General features: G+C 39.8%; 2 protein-coding genes and 1 long non-coding RNA gene across 3 annotated transcripts; 2 read left to right on the top strand and 1 right to left on the bottom strand.

Moving 5' to 3' along the window:
* Positions 1–897: 897 nt before the first annotated feature.
* Shal (Shaker cognate l) lies at positions 898–3,612 on the top strand. The gene is made up of 3 exons (XM_962374.5): positions 898–2,272; positions 2,322–2,484; positions 2,537–3,612. Exons 1-3 carry the CDS (start codon positions 1,158–1,160, stop codon positions 2,972–2,974), a joined length of 1,716 nt encoding a protein of 571 aa, XP_967467.2. The 5' UTR covers positions 898–1,157; the 3' UTR covers positions 2,975–3,612.
* Positions 3,613–7,150: 3,538 nt separating this feature from the next.
* On the top strand, positions 7,151–8,156 carry LOC655723 (large ribosomal subunit protein eL19). Its single transcript, XM_962282.5, has 4 exons — positions 7,151–7,276; positions 7,415–7,521; positions 7,568–7,731; positions 7,782–8,156. Exons 1-4 carry the CDS (start codon positions 7,272–7,274, stop codon positions 8,103–8,105), a joined length of 600 nt encoding a protein of 199 aa, XP_967375.1. The 5' UTR covers positions 7,151–7,271; the 3' UTR covers positions 8,106–8,156.
* Positions 8,157–10,985: 2,829 nt separating this feature from the next.
* LOC135267250 (uncharacterized) lies at positions 10,986–13,245 on the bottom strand. The gene is made up of 2 exons (XR_010335640.1): positions 11,315–13,245; positions 10,986–11,267 (listed from the first exon to the last, which is right to left on the bottom strand). It is a non-coding gene; the product is annotated as an uncharacterized LOC135267250 (long non-coding RNA).
* Between the last annotated feature and the right edge of the window lie 1,010 nt (positions 13,246–14,255).

Genomic DNA, 14,255 nt, shown 5'->3' with positions numbered 1-14,255 from the left:
TTTCTAATCTACTCCTTTCTTGGAATTTCCTATGAAAAAATCTTACGTGATTTGGCATTCTTGAGTGATTTATAATAGAAAAAACTCTAACAAATATAATTTCAAGTCCAATTCTTAGATTGAAAGACGCAGCCATCAAACAAAACGTTTTATTCACAGGGCTTAAGCTATACTTAGATATTCAGTATTGAGGAATTTAGTCCATCACATTTTGATCTAACTCTATTTCCTAAACATATTGTTCTATCTACTGGTCTCTTATAGCGTCACAATAGTCACAAACAAACGGCTTTCAAAATATGAACGAATCAATAAACATCACCCACTTTCAACTTTTTTTTCCGAAAGGGGAAGTGTTAATAAAAACGATAAAAAAGTCACTTTCAAAACTGTAAGTGCGATTTTCTCAAAATTCCCTCAATAATAATTAAAATAGGTTTTAAATTCGCATTTAATAAAGTATCACCCTTTGTACTTATCTCAAAGGACAGGATTTTGGTGTTGGACCGTGAATTAAAACGCTTAATACTGATATTGTATCTATTGGGCAATAATACGATTATCAATAATTTGGAAAAGACCAAATTACGAATGTTATGTATGTTCGATTCGTTTTTAATACAATGACTAAGAGTTTGTAGTGAAGGCTTATCGTAAAAATATGGCCTAATATCAATATGAAAATGTGTTATCTGTGTATCGGCCGCCTTTCTGTACACAGAGTGGGTAGCTGGTGTAGGTGTATGTGAGTAGTTGCGGCGAGGGGTAGATCGGTTAGAAAAGCATACGATAAGGCAAGCTGCCGTCGGCGCGCCTCCTGCGGCATCGATCGCGGTGTCGGCGTCGGCGTCGACGTCGCCGCCGGGTCATGCGCCGTGCCGGTCGGCGGACGTCGGCGTCGCTCGCGTGAACCCAGCCGTCTACACCGCAGTAACGTCGACGCCGTCTGCAGTGAGCAGTGCTAGCGCCGTCCGCGAGAAGATGGAGGCATTCGCGCCCGAAATAGTCCGACTCACGAGTCAGCAATGAGCAGTTTGGAGTGCCCGGAGCCCGCCAGCAGCCGCAGTCTGATCCAGCCGTCGTCCGCGAAATGGTGGTGAAGTGCGCCGAGGACCGCGAGTGAGCGACCACCGCACGAAAGCATTCCGCCGCACAGTATGGCCTCGGTCGCCGCTTGGCTGCCATTTGCCCGGGCGGCGGCCATCGGCTGGGTGCCCATCGCCACGCACCCGCTCCCGCCGCCGCCGATCCCCAAGGATCGGCGCAAAGCCGACGACGAGAAGCTCCTCATCAACGTCTCGGGACGGCGCTTCGAAACGTGGCGGAACACCCTCGAGAAGTACCCCGACACGCTGCTCGGCTCCAACGAGCGCGAGTTCTTCTACGACGAGGAGTGCAAAGAGTACTTTTTTGACCGAGATCCGGACATCTTTCGGCACATCCTCAACTACTACCGCACTGGCAAGCTGCACTATCCCAAGCACGAGTGCCTCACCAGCTACGATGAAGAGCTGGCTTTCTTCGGGATCTTGCCGGACGTTATCGGGGACTGCTGCTACGAGGACTACAGAGACCGCAAACGTGAGAACGCCGAAAGACTCATGGACGATAAACTTTCCGAAAACGGTGACCAAAATCTGCAGCAACTGACCAACATACGACAGAAAATGTGGCGCGCCTTCGAAAATCCACACACTTCAACGGCGGCCCTAGTCTTCTATTACGTTACAGGCTTCTTCATTGCTGTTTCTGTGATGGCAAATGTAGTAGAGACGGTTCCTTGCGGAAGCCGCCCGGGGGGAGCTGGCTCCTTACCGTGCGGCGAAAGATACAAAATTGTATTCTTCTGCTTAGACACCGCTTGTGTTATGATTTTCACAGCTGAATATTTATTACGGATGTTTGCAGCCCCGAACCGATACAAATTTGTTCGCTCCGTGATGAGCATTATCGATGTCGTGGCCATTCTACCTTATTACATCGGCCTGGGCATCACCGACAACGATGATGTTTCCGGTGCTTTTGTTACCCTGCGAGTCTTCCGCGTTTTCAGAATTTTCAAATTCTCACGTCACTCCCAAGGTCTCCGCATCTTGGGTTACACTCTCAAATCGTGCGCTTCCGAACTTGGTTTTCTCGTATTTTCACTAGCCATGGCTATTATCATCTTCGCTACCGTAATGTTCTACGCCGAAAAGAACGTCGGCAAAACAAATTTCACTTCCATCCCTGCTGCCTTCTGGTACACCATCGTCACGATGACTACGCTAGGGTAACTCCCCCAACCCGCCCCCAAACTCATTAATCATCGCATTTTCCAGATACGGCGACATGGTTCCGGCCACTATCGCAGGAAAAATCGTTGGCGGCGTCTGCTCCCTGAGTGGTGTCCTTGTGATCGCACTACCCGTACCTGTTATCGTTTCCAACTTCAGCAGGATCTACCACCAGAACCAAAGGGCCGACAAGCGCAAAGCTCAAAGAGTACGTATCCAACCCTTCCTACTTAAATCTAAATTTCCCCGTTTGACTGCAGAAGGCTCGCTTGGCGCGCATCCGCATCGCCAAAGCGTCGTCGGGGGCGGCGTTCGTCAGCAAGAAGAAGGCGGCGGAGGCCCGCCTGGCCGCCCAAGAGTCGGGCATCGAGCTCGACGACAACTACCGCGAGGAAGACATTTTCGAGCTGCAGCACCACCACTTGCTGCGGTGTCTGGAGAAGACCACCGACCGCGAGTTCGTGGAGCTGGAGGTGCCGTACAACGGCCACCCCAAGCGGCCCGGCTCGCCGTCGCCCATGGCCAGCCCTGCCCACTCGGCCGTCTCCATCGGCCTGATCCAGTCCTGCTGCGGCCGCTGCTGCCCCCGCAGGTACCAGCAGGCCTGCGGGAAGTACATGCCGGCGGCCTCGGCGGCGCAGTCGAACCAAACTGGCGGCGGTATGGACGGCACCTATCTCGTGGAGGCGTCATTTTAGACACGACGGCCGGAACATATCAATCTACCGCCTTGTGGTTACGTCTCGGTCGCGATTCCGTTTTCTTCGTTTTCCAAACATCGATTCTATTGTGTTGACATGTGTAGTGTAAATTGTGATATAGATGATAAATAAACTGACAATTGATCTATGTACGTACTTACACAATAAACCGACTCATTCTACACTCGTTTCATAGACTCTATGGTGTATTGTAAGGTATAGGGGTTGTTCTTCAGTTTTGCGATTGAACGGACTCGCATTTATTTACACATTTTTCGTTTTACTAATACATTCCTTTGACGGTTTTTCATTTGGAGCAATAGGAGCTCCTAACGCGAGTCTAGCCGCCATCTTGAAACTGGAGCTAACACTGTAACTACATAATTATAGTAATTGCATAAATCGTTTTACAGTCTTACTAATTAGGGAAAACACGTTACGTGTTAACTTAAATAATTAGTTTAACTATATAAAAAGAAGAGAGATAGTAGCCATATTGTAAAATTTCAAGCTACCTATATATCTAGAGTTTAACGAATTTGTCTTTCACATTGTTTTGCCTCCACCATTCTTCTAAAAGTGATCGTTTTGTTTCGATTATATAGTTTAAACAAATAAATTTTCCACAATCTAAAGGGAGTTTCATTTAGCCGCCGGATATCTCGTTTGTAATGAGTCTCGTCGTCTGATCCGGAACACAGATTCCAGACTCCGGAGGCGATTAGATGCGACAGTGTTTCAGTGACGTAACAAAAGTAGGTCCCGCTGAAAATCAATACCGCCATATATTGTGCCAATTCGCTCGAAAACATCCCGAAACTGGGCTAAATGGATTCGGGCTTGGCAAACCGATTACGCTGTTTTTATTAACAACACTTGTTTAACAGTATAGCTCTTGGACACTGATTTCAAAACTGCAAACAGATTTTTTCTATCAGCAAACTCAAGTTAGTATTTCTTGAAAAAAAAAGACGCAACTTTTTAAGACAACTTAACTGTTGTCTCAGATTTTTTGACGTTGGATGCTGATTTTAAAACAGCCAACAGATTTTTCTATCAGCTCTAGCTTTCGAGATATAGAATCCATAAAATCAGCCCACTCGAAAAATGCGCACAAGAAAAAAACCACAACTGGAAAAAGCTCACATCGAAAAAAACTCATGCGGAAAAACCCACTCAGAAATGAGCTCACATAGAAAAAACCTAGACAGAAAATTCAGATGAATGAAAGCTCAACCGCCAAAAGCCCACAGAAAAAAAGCTCACAAGGAAAAAAACAATTTTTATTCAATAACGTAAATAAATAGGAAATATTGATCATATAACTATATCAGACGATTTATTTATTGATGGTAAAGCGGAAACTAAATAATGTATAAGATTTTGTGTGTCCCCAAACCGCCGTCCCCAGCTTTATAATTTTTTACCTTAATATCTCAGAAAATATACAACACATCTACCAAAAATAAAAAGCGATTAGAAGACTGAACTTCTGTATTTTTTTTAATTCCTATCCTCCGATCAGTTAAATATTCATTTAGAAAAATTTTGGTTTTTGATTCATATCAGCACTTTCATAAGCTTTGAAATGGAAGCTCGAGCTGATGGCCAAACTTGGAATCTACGCTCCAAAAGTTGAATTTGCGGCAACAGACGGAGTAAACTTCTGTAAACCAGTGTAATGCGCCGCATTTTCTATGCCAATTCGCTGATGCGATGGCCTCCCACTGATAAATCAAAGCAGGTGCGATGAAATTGCATCCCGTTCCTCACAAAAAATTATTAGTTTACTTCCCGAATCGCATAAAAGTCAGCGCTAGTCTTCGACGGATCGAAAATAGCCCCACGTAAACAATAAAACCAAAAACAAATGACTAATTGTTTTTCGATCCCTTTAAATATTTTTACAGCTTCCCCGAAAATTCGACATTGTTTGGACTAAACTGATGTTTCCTTTCGTGTAGGTGGCACACGGCCGTAATTACCACACTCTGATTGCCTCTTTAACGCATCGATCAGACGAATCTGGTCGTGTTTGGCTGTTTTTTTACAAATGCGCGTTAAACCCGTGAGACTTGCAAGCATCCCTGGATTATTTTTGGAGCGTTTAGTTTAATCCGGTCTGGTGGGAGTAATATTTATATACTCGCAACATTGGTGTAGATCATAACATTTTATAAAATGTTTATTATGTTAATATCTCAAAAACAAAAATGTTCTAAGGTTGCGCCGCACAAACCTTCGTATTTTTTCAAATACGCATTTACACCCACATTTATTATGCTAAAAATAGGTGGACAAATATGTCATTATCAAAAATTTCTGGAAGTGGTAATAAAATACCATGTTGCAAATACCTGATGACTACAAATTGTGTCTGCATGCAAGATAACGATGAGCTATAGGAATTGAATGCTCTAGTACACATTTCATGACAATCGACTTTGGTTTGTCACACTGCAAGTGTCTCCTGCCGCTCCCCGTTAAGGTAATTTTTTCATTTATTTTTCAAAGCTTCGGAATTATTTTTGCTTTTGATTTATTTACTTTTACAAAAAATATTTATTATTGAACGATTTCACTTTTAAAAATAATAAATGCCTAAAGTATGACGTCTTAAAAACGAATTAAAATATTTTTGGCGTTTATTTGAAATAAGACATTGCTGTATAACTGTCTTTGAGTTTTATTTTATAAACAATTTGTTTTCGGTTAAGATTGTTACGACTTCGTGGGCTGAAAATCATTGAATACAACAGTTCTGTTTATGCCTTAAAATATTTCCAAATAATTGCGGCCTAAACCAAACCGGTCGTTTCTCTGTCCCTCAACTCAAAATAAATGCTACCATTATCAATCATCAATTTATTTCTCTCCCTCATTGTAAATGGAATAAACCCGCTACGCTAGTTTCATATCCAGTGTTTTTTCTGTTTCTATTTTTACGTCTTGCCTGTAATTTCGTAAATAATAGAAGATTTCATTTATTTCATTGGCGCTATTTTAGTCGCTTTCAGTAAGCTGGATGAAAATTGAATAATATTAAAATTTACTGGAAACGTTTAGCAATTTAAATAAGGGCATTAAGAATACAAAATATGATTATTCTCTGACAGCTCTAGCTGGCTCTGACCCTGACATACAGGGTCGCTAAAAGTATGGATGCAGTCATAAAAATTGTTCAACTTAATGAAATTTGGTGATTAAATTCCATCGTCTCAGGTGTTTATCAAATTTCTGTCTCCATTTTGTGCAATATTTTCAATAAAAGCAGTTTTTCCTGAGTTATGAATGTGATGTATCAGATTTTAATCGAAATTTTCAAAAAATTATTGATCTATTACAGTTTTGTTCATTTTGGAAATGTCTTTATCGATTATTAGGTCATCAGCGCCTAAACTTTGACCAAAAAATAGGTAAAACTTTTAATTGCGAAACTGTTTTAACCATACTTATTTAATTTTTAATGAATTTACAAAAAACTGTGAAAGACAAAGCACAAAACAATATTCCAAAAACATGCATTACAATTTTAATAAAATTCGGGCGTGGACTCTTACGAAAATAATTTTGTTCCTTCAATTTATTTATTTATTTATTTATTTATAATTTTATCTATAGACATGAACGCTGATCACGAACAGCAGCAACAAGCAGAGTTGGCAGTAAAAGAGGCACGTCGTGAAGAGCGTCGTAAAAAAAAGAGGAGGAGGAGGAGAAGACGACAAAAAGAAAAAATGCAGCACCTAAAACAACTTTACGAGGGGAATAACACACCGCAGGAGAAACAAAACGAAGACACCCCAACCCAATCACAATGAAAAAAAGCTTCTCATATAATATCAATGTAAAACTATCAAATATTTTTTAATCAGGCACGTTGTAGATTAGTAGATTGGTTGCACAATTAGTTCAATATAACCAAATATTTAGTGTACTTTTTATATTATGTTATATTGTATTACTCTATTTTTATTATAAATATAAAATATCCAATACGACGGACACTTATTTTAAAGAAAATTATCAAAAATTATAAAAAATACCGCAACAACATAGATAAATTAAAAAACATGACCGTGTATTTTTAAAATAAAATGAAAAAGCCTCTATTTTCGTCTTAATTTTTTTTATTAAAAAACGGTTTGGAATTTCTTTTATTGATTTTTTGGGACCAGAAAAAAATTAACCCTTAGAACTTCAAATTCAAAAAAAGGTCAAGTGACAGTTGAGTACAGCGCCACTAGTTTTTTTGACAGTTGACACGTGCATAGGGCCATAAGGTTGTGTAAGAATGAGGTATTTATCAAAAAAATATAAAAAATAATTTCCTCCTTATAACAATCCCCCTGCAATCCTAAATTTATAGAGTAGTTCACCCAGTGATGTATTTTTAAAACGTGATAATAAACACACAACATAACCTTGTTTTTTCAGTTCCCTAAAACTCCAAAAACGCCTAGCGGCGTCTGTTATGAGATGTGGCAAGAAAAAAGTGTGGCTTGATCCGAACGAAATCAACGAAATTGCCAACACCAACTCAAGTATGTTTAAAAGAAGTCTTTTAAAAATGACGTTAACATGTTACAGGACAAAACATCCGCAAGTTAATTAAGGATGGCCTTATCATCAAAAAGCCCGTGGCTGTGCACTCCCGCGCCCGCGTGCGAAAAAACACGGAGGCCCGGCGAAAAGGCAGGCACTGTGGTTTTGGCAAAAGAAAGGGCACTGCCAATGCGCGTATGCCCCAAAAAGTGCGTAATTCATCCAAATTATGCAACCGGTTTCTCACGGTTCATTGCAGGAGCTTTGGATACAACGGATGCGTGTTTTGCGACGCCTCCTCAAAAAGTACAGGGAGGCGAAAAAAATCGACCGACATTTGTACCACGCTCTGTACATGAAGGCGAAAGGTAACGTCTTCAAGAACAAGAGGGTCCTCATGGAGTACATCCATAAGAAAAAGGCCGAGAAAGCTAGGGCAAAGATGCTGAACGACCAAGCTGACGCGCGACGACTGAAAGTCAAGGAGGCAAGAAAACGGAGGGAGGAACGCATCGCCGCCAAAAAGTTGGAAGTTTTGCAGAATTATCAACGCGAGGATGAAGCAACAGCTGCTAAAAAATAGTTTTGGGATTTTTTGTGATGGAATGCAATTACAGATAAATATTACAAAACAGTCGGACTTTTTCTTTGACAAGCACCCAAGCGGCTAAGTTAATAAGTTACCTATAAATATAATAATCATCATCATCAATGACCGGCGGTGTTAGCGCCTCTTTTCATTTAGGGGTTTTTGTAATCTTCTTACTAAGAGATAAGAGTAGTAGTAGTCGAGAAGCGATCGGGTGGCAGCCACACGCCGCATTTTACAGGGCATTTATTAATCGTTAATTTAATTGTGCCGTACCGTCAAGGTTCTCTTTTTTTCCTATTCTTCCTCTTTCCTTACTTCTTCCTTCTTACATCGATCTGCACTTTGACGGACCACTCGGTAAGTTTTTTTTTTGTGTTGTTTTAAATAGCCTTTCTTTTACGCATTAACATTTGGTCCTTCGAGCCACCGGATCTTCGTTTAGTTAAATCTAGAGCATTGGTATCGCTATTTTTGGAACGCGTTGTTGCAAAAACCCTTCGCTTATCGAGTTATCGCTTTAGCTTATCTCTTGTCGCTGTTGCTCGCATACGTCCTCGCTTATTAGAAATTCGTTTAAATTTATCATGGCTCCAACTAAAGAGAATGAATTAAAGTCTCTTCAAGGCAAGCGTCAATCACTTTTTTTGAGAATTCAGCGTTTATATAACGACTCTAGAAACCTGGATGATGAGACGGTTTGCAAAAACTTTAAAATTAGATATAATACACTAGAAGAAACGCGCCGATTGTTTAGTAATTGCATTGATTCGATAAATTTATTAAGTTTAGAACTCGACTCTGACTATACGCCTAGCTTTGCTGAGTTGGAGGCGGTGGACGAATTATATTGTCACATTGTAGAAGCAGCAAAAAAGGTTTTTACAAAAACTGAAAGTTTGCCCAAGCCGGTGAAAGCTATAGCAAAATTGCCCAAGATCGAATTGATGGAATTTTCAGGGGAAATGTCCGATTGGCCAATTTTTTATGACACGTTTAGAACTTTAATACACGAAAATCCCGATTTAGACGATATTACTAGAATGCATTACTTATTGGGAAAATTGACGGGTAAAGCTTTGCTGGTTTGCTCTGGAATACAACCAACAGGAGCAAATTATCCCATCTTATGGAAAGCGCTCGTAGAAAAATATGATGATAAACGTCTTCTGGCTAGTACTTATTTGTCGCAAATTCTTGACTTTAGACCTTTACAAAATGAATCGGTAGTTTGTTTAAATACATTTTTGGAAAAGTTTGATACAGCGGTGAACGCTTTGAAACAAGTAGACATAGAAAATCTTTCGGACTTTATTATAAGTTCAATCGCACTTTCAAAATTAGATGGTCAAACTCGTAGACATTTTGAGCTGTCACAGAAAAAATCTGAAATTCCTTTGTACAAGGAAATTGTCGACTTTGTAAAGGATCACACAAAAATCTTAGCTTGTACTTTGAAATCAACTGCTACAACAGCCAATCGAACGAACTATAGCGCTCCTTTCAGTAAACCTAGTAGAACCCATTCGCTTGTTGTTAGTAATCGCGCATCGAATAATATTTGTCCAATTTGTAACGAGGCTTCTCATTTAGTTTATCAGTGTGCGAAGCTTTTAAAGTTAGGTCCCTTGGAAAGATATCAATTAGTCAAAGATAAAGCTTTATGTTTAAATTGCCTTAGTCCGAAACATAAAATAATCGCTTGTAAATCGACAACCACTTGTAGTTTGTGTCGAAAAAGACATCATTCTCTGCTTCATTTTGATAAACCGCACATTGAGACATCAGAACAGCCTGCTAAAAAGGATTTGGTTCCAATTAGTGACGTTAATAGTACTTCCCGCGAGCCCCATAGTTTTTGTGTCGCTTCAAATACTAGCTTTAAATCATCTAGATATAGTAACACTTTGCTTGCTACCGCCATAGTAGAAATATTCGCTCCAAATTCGAAAAGGAAATTAGTTAGACTTTTAGTAGACCCCGCTAGTCAATCGCATTTTATTACTACAAATTGTTGTACCCGCTTAAATTTGCCAATTAGAAAAATTAACGCTTCTGTTAAAGGCATAGGAGCCATCACGCATCCTATAAAAGGAAAAATAGATACGGTCATTGCTTCTCGCTTTAATTCAGATTATAGATACAAGTTCGAGGCTTTAGTTATCGATCAAATTATTGACAATTTGCCAGATCGAAATATTCCGCAATCATCTATAGAAAATTTGCTTAATCTTCCGCTAGCCGACGAGAAATTTTTTGAGTCGGGGGAAATCGATGGAATAATTAGTGGTAAATTGTTCCCGCAAATATTAGGCCCGAACAAAGTAGAAAGTTCACTTGGAAGCCCAATCGCTTTAGAAACTACACTAGGATACATAGTTATGGGCGAAATACCACATGTAGCCGCGAATTGTGAAACACATTCATTTTGTTTGATTGAGGAACCACCTCTAGATAAAGCACTTGAAAAATTTTGGTCAATGGAAGAGGTTCCCAGTCCCAGTGTTTCATTGAATAAAGATGACGCAAAATGTGAAGAACTTTTCGTTTCTACGGTTAAACGCGAACCGTCCGGAAAATACATAGTCTCGCTTCCTTTTAAAGAATTTCCTCCTAATTTGGGTAGTTCATTTCAAAACGCTTTTCGAAGATATCTAGCTTTAGAAAGAAAATTTCGCTCAATGCCAGCATTTCATCAAAGTTATTGCGATGCAATACAAGACTTCATCGAGCAAGGTCACATGTCTTTAGTAGAGCCACATAGATTGAATAGCGAATCTTCATTTTACATTCCGCATCATGCTATTTTTAAGGAAAGTACTAGTACTCCACTGAGAGTTGTGTTTGATGCTAGCGCCAAAGGTAGTAATTCGCTTTCTTTGAACGATGTTTTATATACTGGTGAAAAATTACAAACCGATATAGTTTCTTTGCTACTGAATTTTAGACTATTTGCTGTAGCCATGACCGCTGACGTACGTCAGATGTATAGACAAATTTGGCTTAATCCCGATCATCGATGCTTTCAAAGAATTCTCTGGCGATTTTCGATTAATGAACCTCTCCAAACATACGAAATCAATGTAGTCTCTTTTGGAGTCAAAGCCTCGCCATTTTTAGCTCTTCGTACAGTTAAGCAACTTGCCTCGGACGAATCTAGAAATTTTCAGTTAGCTTCAGGAATTGTAAATAGAGATACATACATGGACGATGTTGTAACTAGTGTTCCTACCAGTGAAGAAGCTATTGCGTTGTATCGCGATTTAATTGGTTTGTTTAGGGCCGGGGGGTTTAGCTTAACCAAATGGACAACAAACTCTAATGAATTATTGTCAGAAATTTTAGAATCGGAACGCTGCTTTCAGCCCGTTGAATTTAGCAATGATTCCTTGAAGGTCTTAGGTTTTCAGTGGCATCCGCAAACCGACTTGCTTGGTTTTAAAATTAGTGTTCCTGACATAGAATGTACGAAACGGAATATTTTGTCAATAATTGCTCGCATTTGGGATCCTTTAGGATTGTTGGCTCCCGTTACCTTATATGCAAAATTATTGATTCGGGAAATTTGGGTTCAAAAACTTGGTTGGGACGATCCTGTATCGGCTGATATACAAAAAATTTGGAGTCTTTTAAAAGGAGAGTTGCATCTTTTGGAAAACTTTGAAATTCCGCGTCATTTAGGAACTTGTAGTAATTTACCTGTGACAATTGTTGGATTTGCAGACGCATCAGAAAAGGGTTATGGAGCGGTAGTGTATGTAAAAGTTCCAGAAAAGGTACCTACTGTTAGAATCATTTGTGCTAGATCAAAAGTTGCTCCGTTAAAGTCACTTTCGATACCCAGATTAGAGCTTTGTGCTGCGCTTCTTTTAGCTAGACTGATCCATTTTGTAGAAAGCACTTTCCAATCGCGATTAATTATAGAAAACATTGTTGCTCTGACTGATTCTTCGGTCGTACTTAACTGGATAAACGCATCTCCTCATCGTTGGCACACTTTTGTAGCAAATCGCGTGGCAAAAATTCAAGAATTAGTGCCGTCGGTTAATTGGTATCATGTCGATGGGAAGGAAAACCCAGCCGACCCAATTTCTAGGGGTCTAACACCGGCGCACCTTTTAAACCACCCGATTTGGCTAACTGGTCCTAATTGGTTATTTATGGACGAACAGTTATGGCCTATTAACTCTTCAACTAATACAGACGAACCTCCACTCGAAGAGAAACCGATAGTTCTCGTCACTTTCTCACGTTGTGTCAACCCTTTACGACAACTTATAGATAGATCGTCTTCGTATAGTAAATTGCGCAATGCAGTTGTATATGTTCTCAGATTTCTTAAGTTATTGCCAAAAGGAAATCCTATTACACTCAAAGACTTAGAAACCGCTGAATTAACGCTAGTTAGACTTGTCCAAAGAGAACATTTTGCTTCAGATTTAGCTTTGTTAGAGCAAAATAAACCTTGTTCGCCTAAAATTCGTGCCTTATGTCCGTTTCTTAAAGATGGAGTTATTAGAGTAGGAGGACGTCTATCAAACTCAAATTTAGAATATGATCAGCAGCATCCGTTTTTGCTGCCCAAAAAAGACCACTTGGTGGATCTCTTAATAGACTATTTTCACCAACGTAATTTACATACTGGTCCGCATCTTACACTGTCGTTGTTGCGTCAGAAATTTTGGATTCTAGCTGCACGAAATGTTGTTAGACATCGCATTCGCAACTGTAATTATTGCTTTAAATTTCGTCCTCGCGCAACTTTCCCATGTATGGCGGATTTGCCCGCTCCTAGAATTACAGAAGCGAAACCATTTTTGCACAGTGGTGTAGATTATGCCGGACCTTTCTATATCACTCTGACTCGTCGTAGAGGTGTAAAAAGCCAGAAAGCTTATTTATGCTTATTTATTTGTTTAGTTACCAAAGCCTTACATCTAGAAGTGGCTTCTGACCTATCCACTGCGACTTTTATTAATGCCTTTAAACGTTTTTTATCCCGTCGTGGTCCATGCTCGGTTTTGTATTCCGATTGTGGTACAAATTTTATTGGAGCTAAAACTGCCCTAGACGATTTGTCAAAATTTGTGACCTCACAAGAGTATCATTCTAGTATTGATGATGAATTGATAAAACGAAATAGTATGGAAATTTAATCCTCCAGCAGCACCTCACTTTGGAGGAATCTGGGAGGCAAACATTAAAAGTGTGAAGTCTCATTTAACTAAAGTTATTGGCACCCAAATTTTGACTTATGAAGAATTTACGACGGTTATTACTCAAATAGAGGCTTTATTAAATTCTCGACCATTGTGTACGCTCAGCTCGGATCCTAACGAGCCGTTAGCTTTGACGCCTGCTCATTTTTTGACAGGGACGCCCCTTCAATCGCTACCAATTCAAAATTTAGACATGTCGACTAATTTAGTAACCCGAAAAGAACTGCTCGATCAAATTTTGCAAACGTATTGGAAACGATGGCACATGGAATATCTACATAATTTGCAAGTTCGTCAAAAATGGAATAAGCCATCTTCTCCAATAAAGGTCGGTACGGTCGTAGTTTTGCGGACGGATAACACCCCACCGTTGCATTGGCCATTAGGGGTCGTTCAAGAGGTCTTTCCTGGCAAGGATGGGATAGTTCGCGTCGCCAGCGTCAAAACTCCCAATGGTCTTTATAAACGACCTATAGTTCGTCTATGTCCCCTTCCAAATCAGTGATCGTTTTGATCCTATAATTTTGTTTTTAGTTATTTGTTCTTTGGGTGGATGCAATTACTTGCAGTTTAATTTAATTTAATATTTATTATTATTATGCGGAAGGGAACTTATATTTCTTTTCTTTAGTTGATAATTTAGTTTTAGTTAACTTCATTCCTTAACGGTCGGGGGGAATGTTAGCGCCTCTTTTCATTTAGGGGTTTTTGTAATCTTCTTACTAAGAGATAAGAGTAGTAGTAGTCGAGAAGCGATCGGGTGGCAGCCACACGCCGCATTTTACAGGGCATTTATTAATCGTTAATTTAATTGTGCCGTACCGTCAAGGTTCTCTTTTTTTCCTATTCTTCCTCTTTCCTTACTTCTTCCTTCTTACATCGATCTGCACTTTGACGGACCACTCGGTAAGTTTTTTTTTTGTGT

This window comes from Tribolium castaneum, chromosome 10 (assembly GCF_031307605.1).
Source record: "Tribolium castaneum strain GA2 chromosome 10, icTriCast1.1, whole genome shotgun sequence".
NCBI lineage: Eukaryota > Metazoa > Arthropoda > Insecta > Coleoptera > Tenebrionidae > Tribolium > Tribolium castaneum.
Note: the sequence above shows the minus strand (reverse complement) of the source record. Positions and strands in the feature narration are given on the sequence as shown.

What these genes read in the sequence shown, in the direction of transcription:
- Shal (XM_962374.5), top strand. Translation starts at nt 1,158, where the DNA reads ATGGCCTCGGTCGCCGCTTGGCTGCCATTTGCCCGGGCGGCGGCCATC. An exon ending in GTCACGATGACTACGCTAGG is followed by an intron (nt 2,273 to 2,321) that starts GTAACTCCCCCA and finishes CGCATTTTCCAG; the next exon opens with ATACGGCGACATGGTTCCGG. An exon ending in ACAAGCGCAAAGCTCAAAGA is followed by an intron (nt 2,485 to 2,536) that starts GTACGTATCCAA and finishes GTTTGACTGCAG; the next exon opens with AAGGCTCGCTTGGCGCGCAT.
- LOC655723 (XM_962282.5), top strand. An exon ending in AATTGCCAACACCAACTCAA is followed by an intron (nt 7,522 to 7,567) that starts GTATGTTTAAAA and finishes AACATGTTACAG; the next exon opens with GACAAAACATCCGCAAGTTA. An exon ending in ATGCGCGTATGCCCCAAAAA is followed by an intron (nt 7,732 to 7,781) that starts GTGCGTAATTCA and finishes GGTTCATTGCAG; the next exon opens with GAGCTTTGGATACAACGGAT.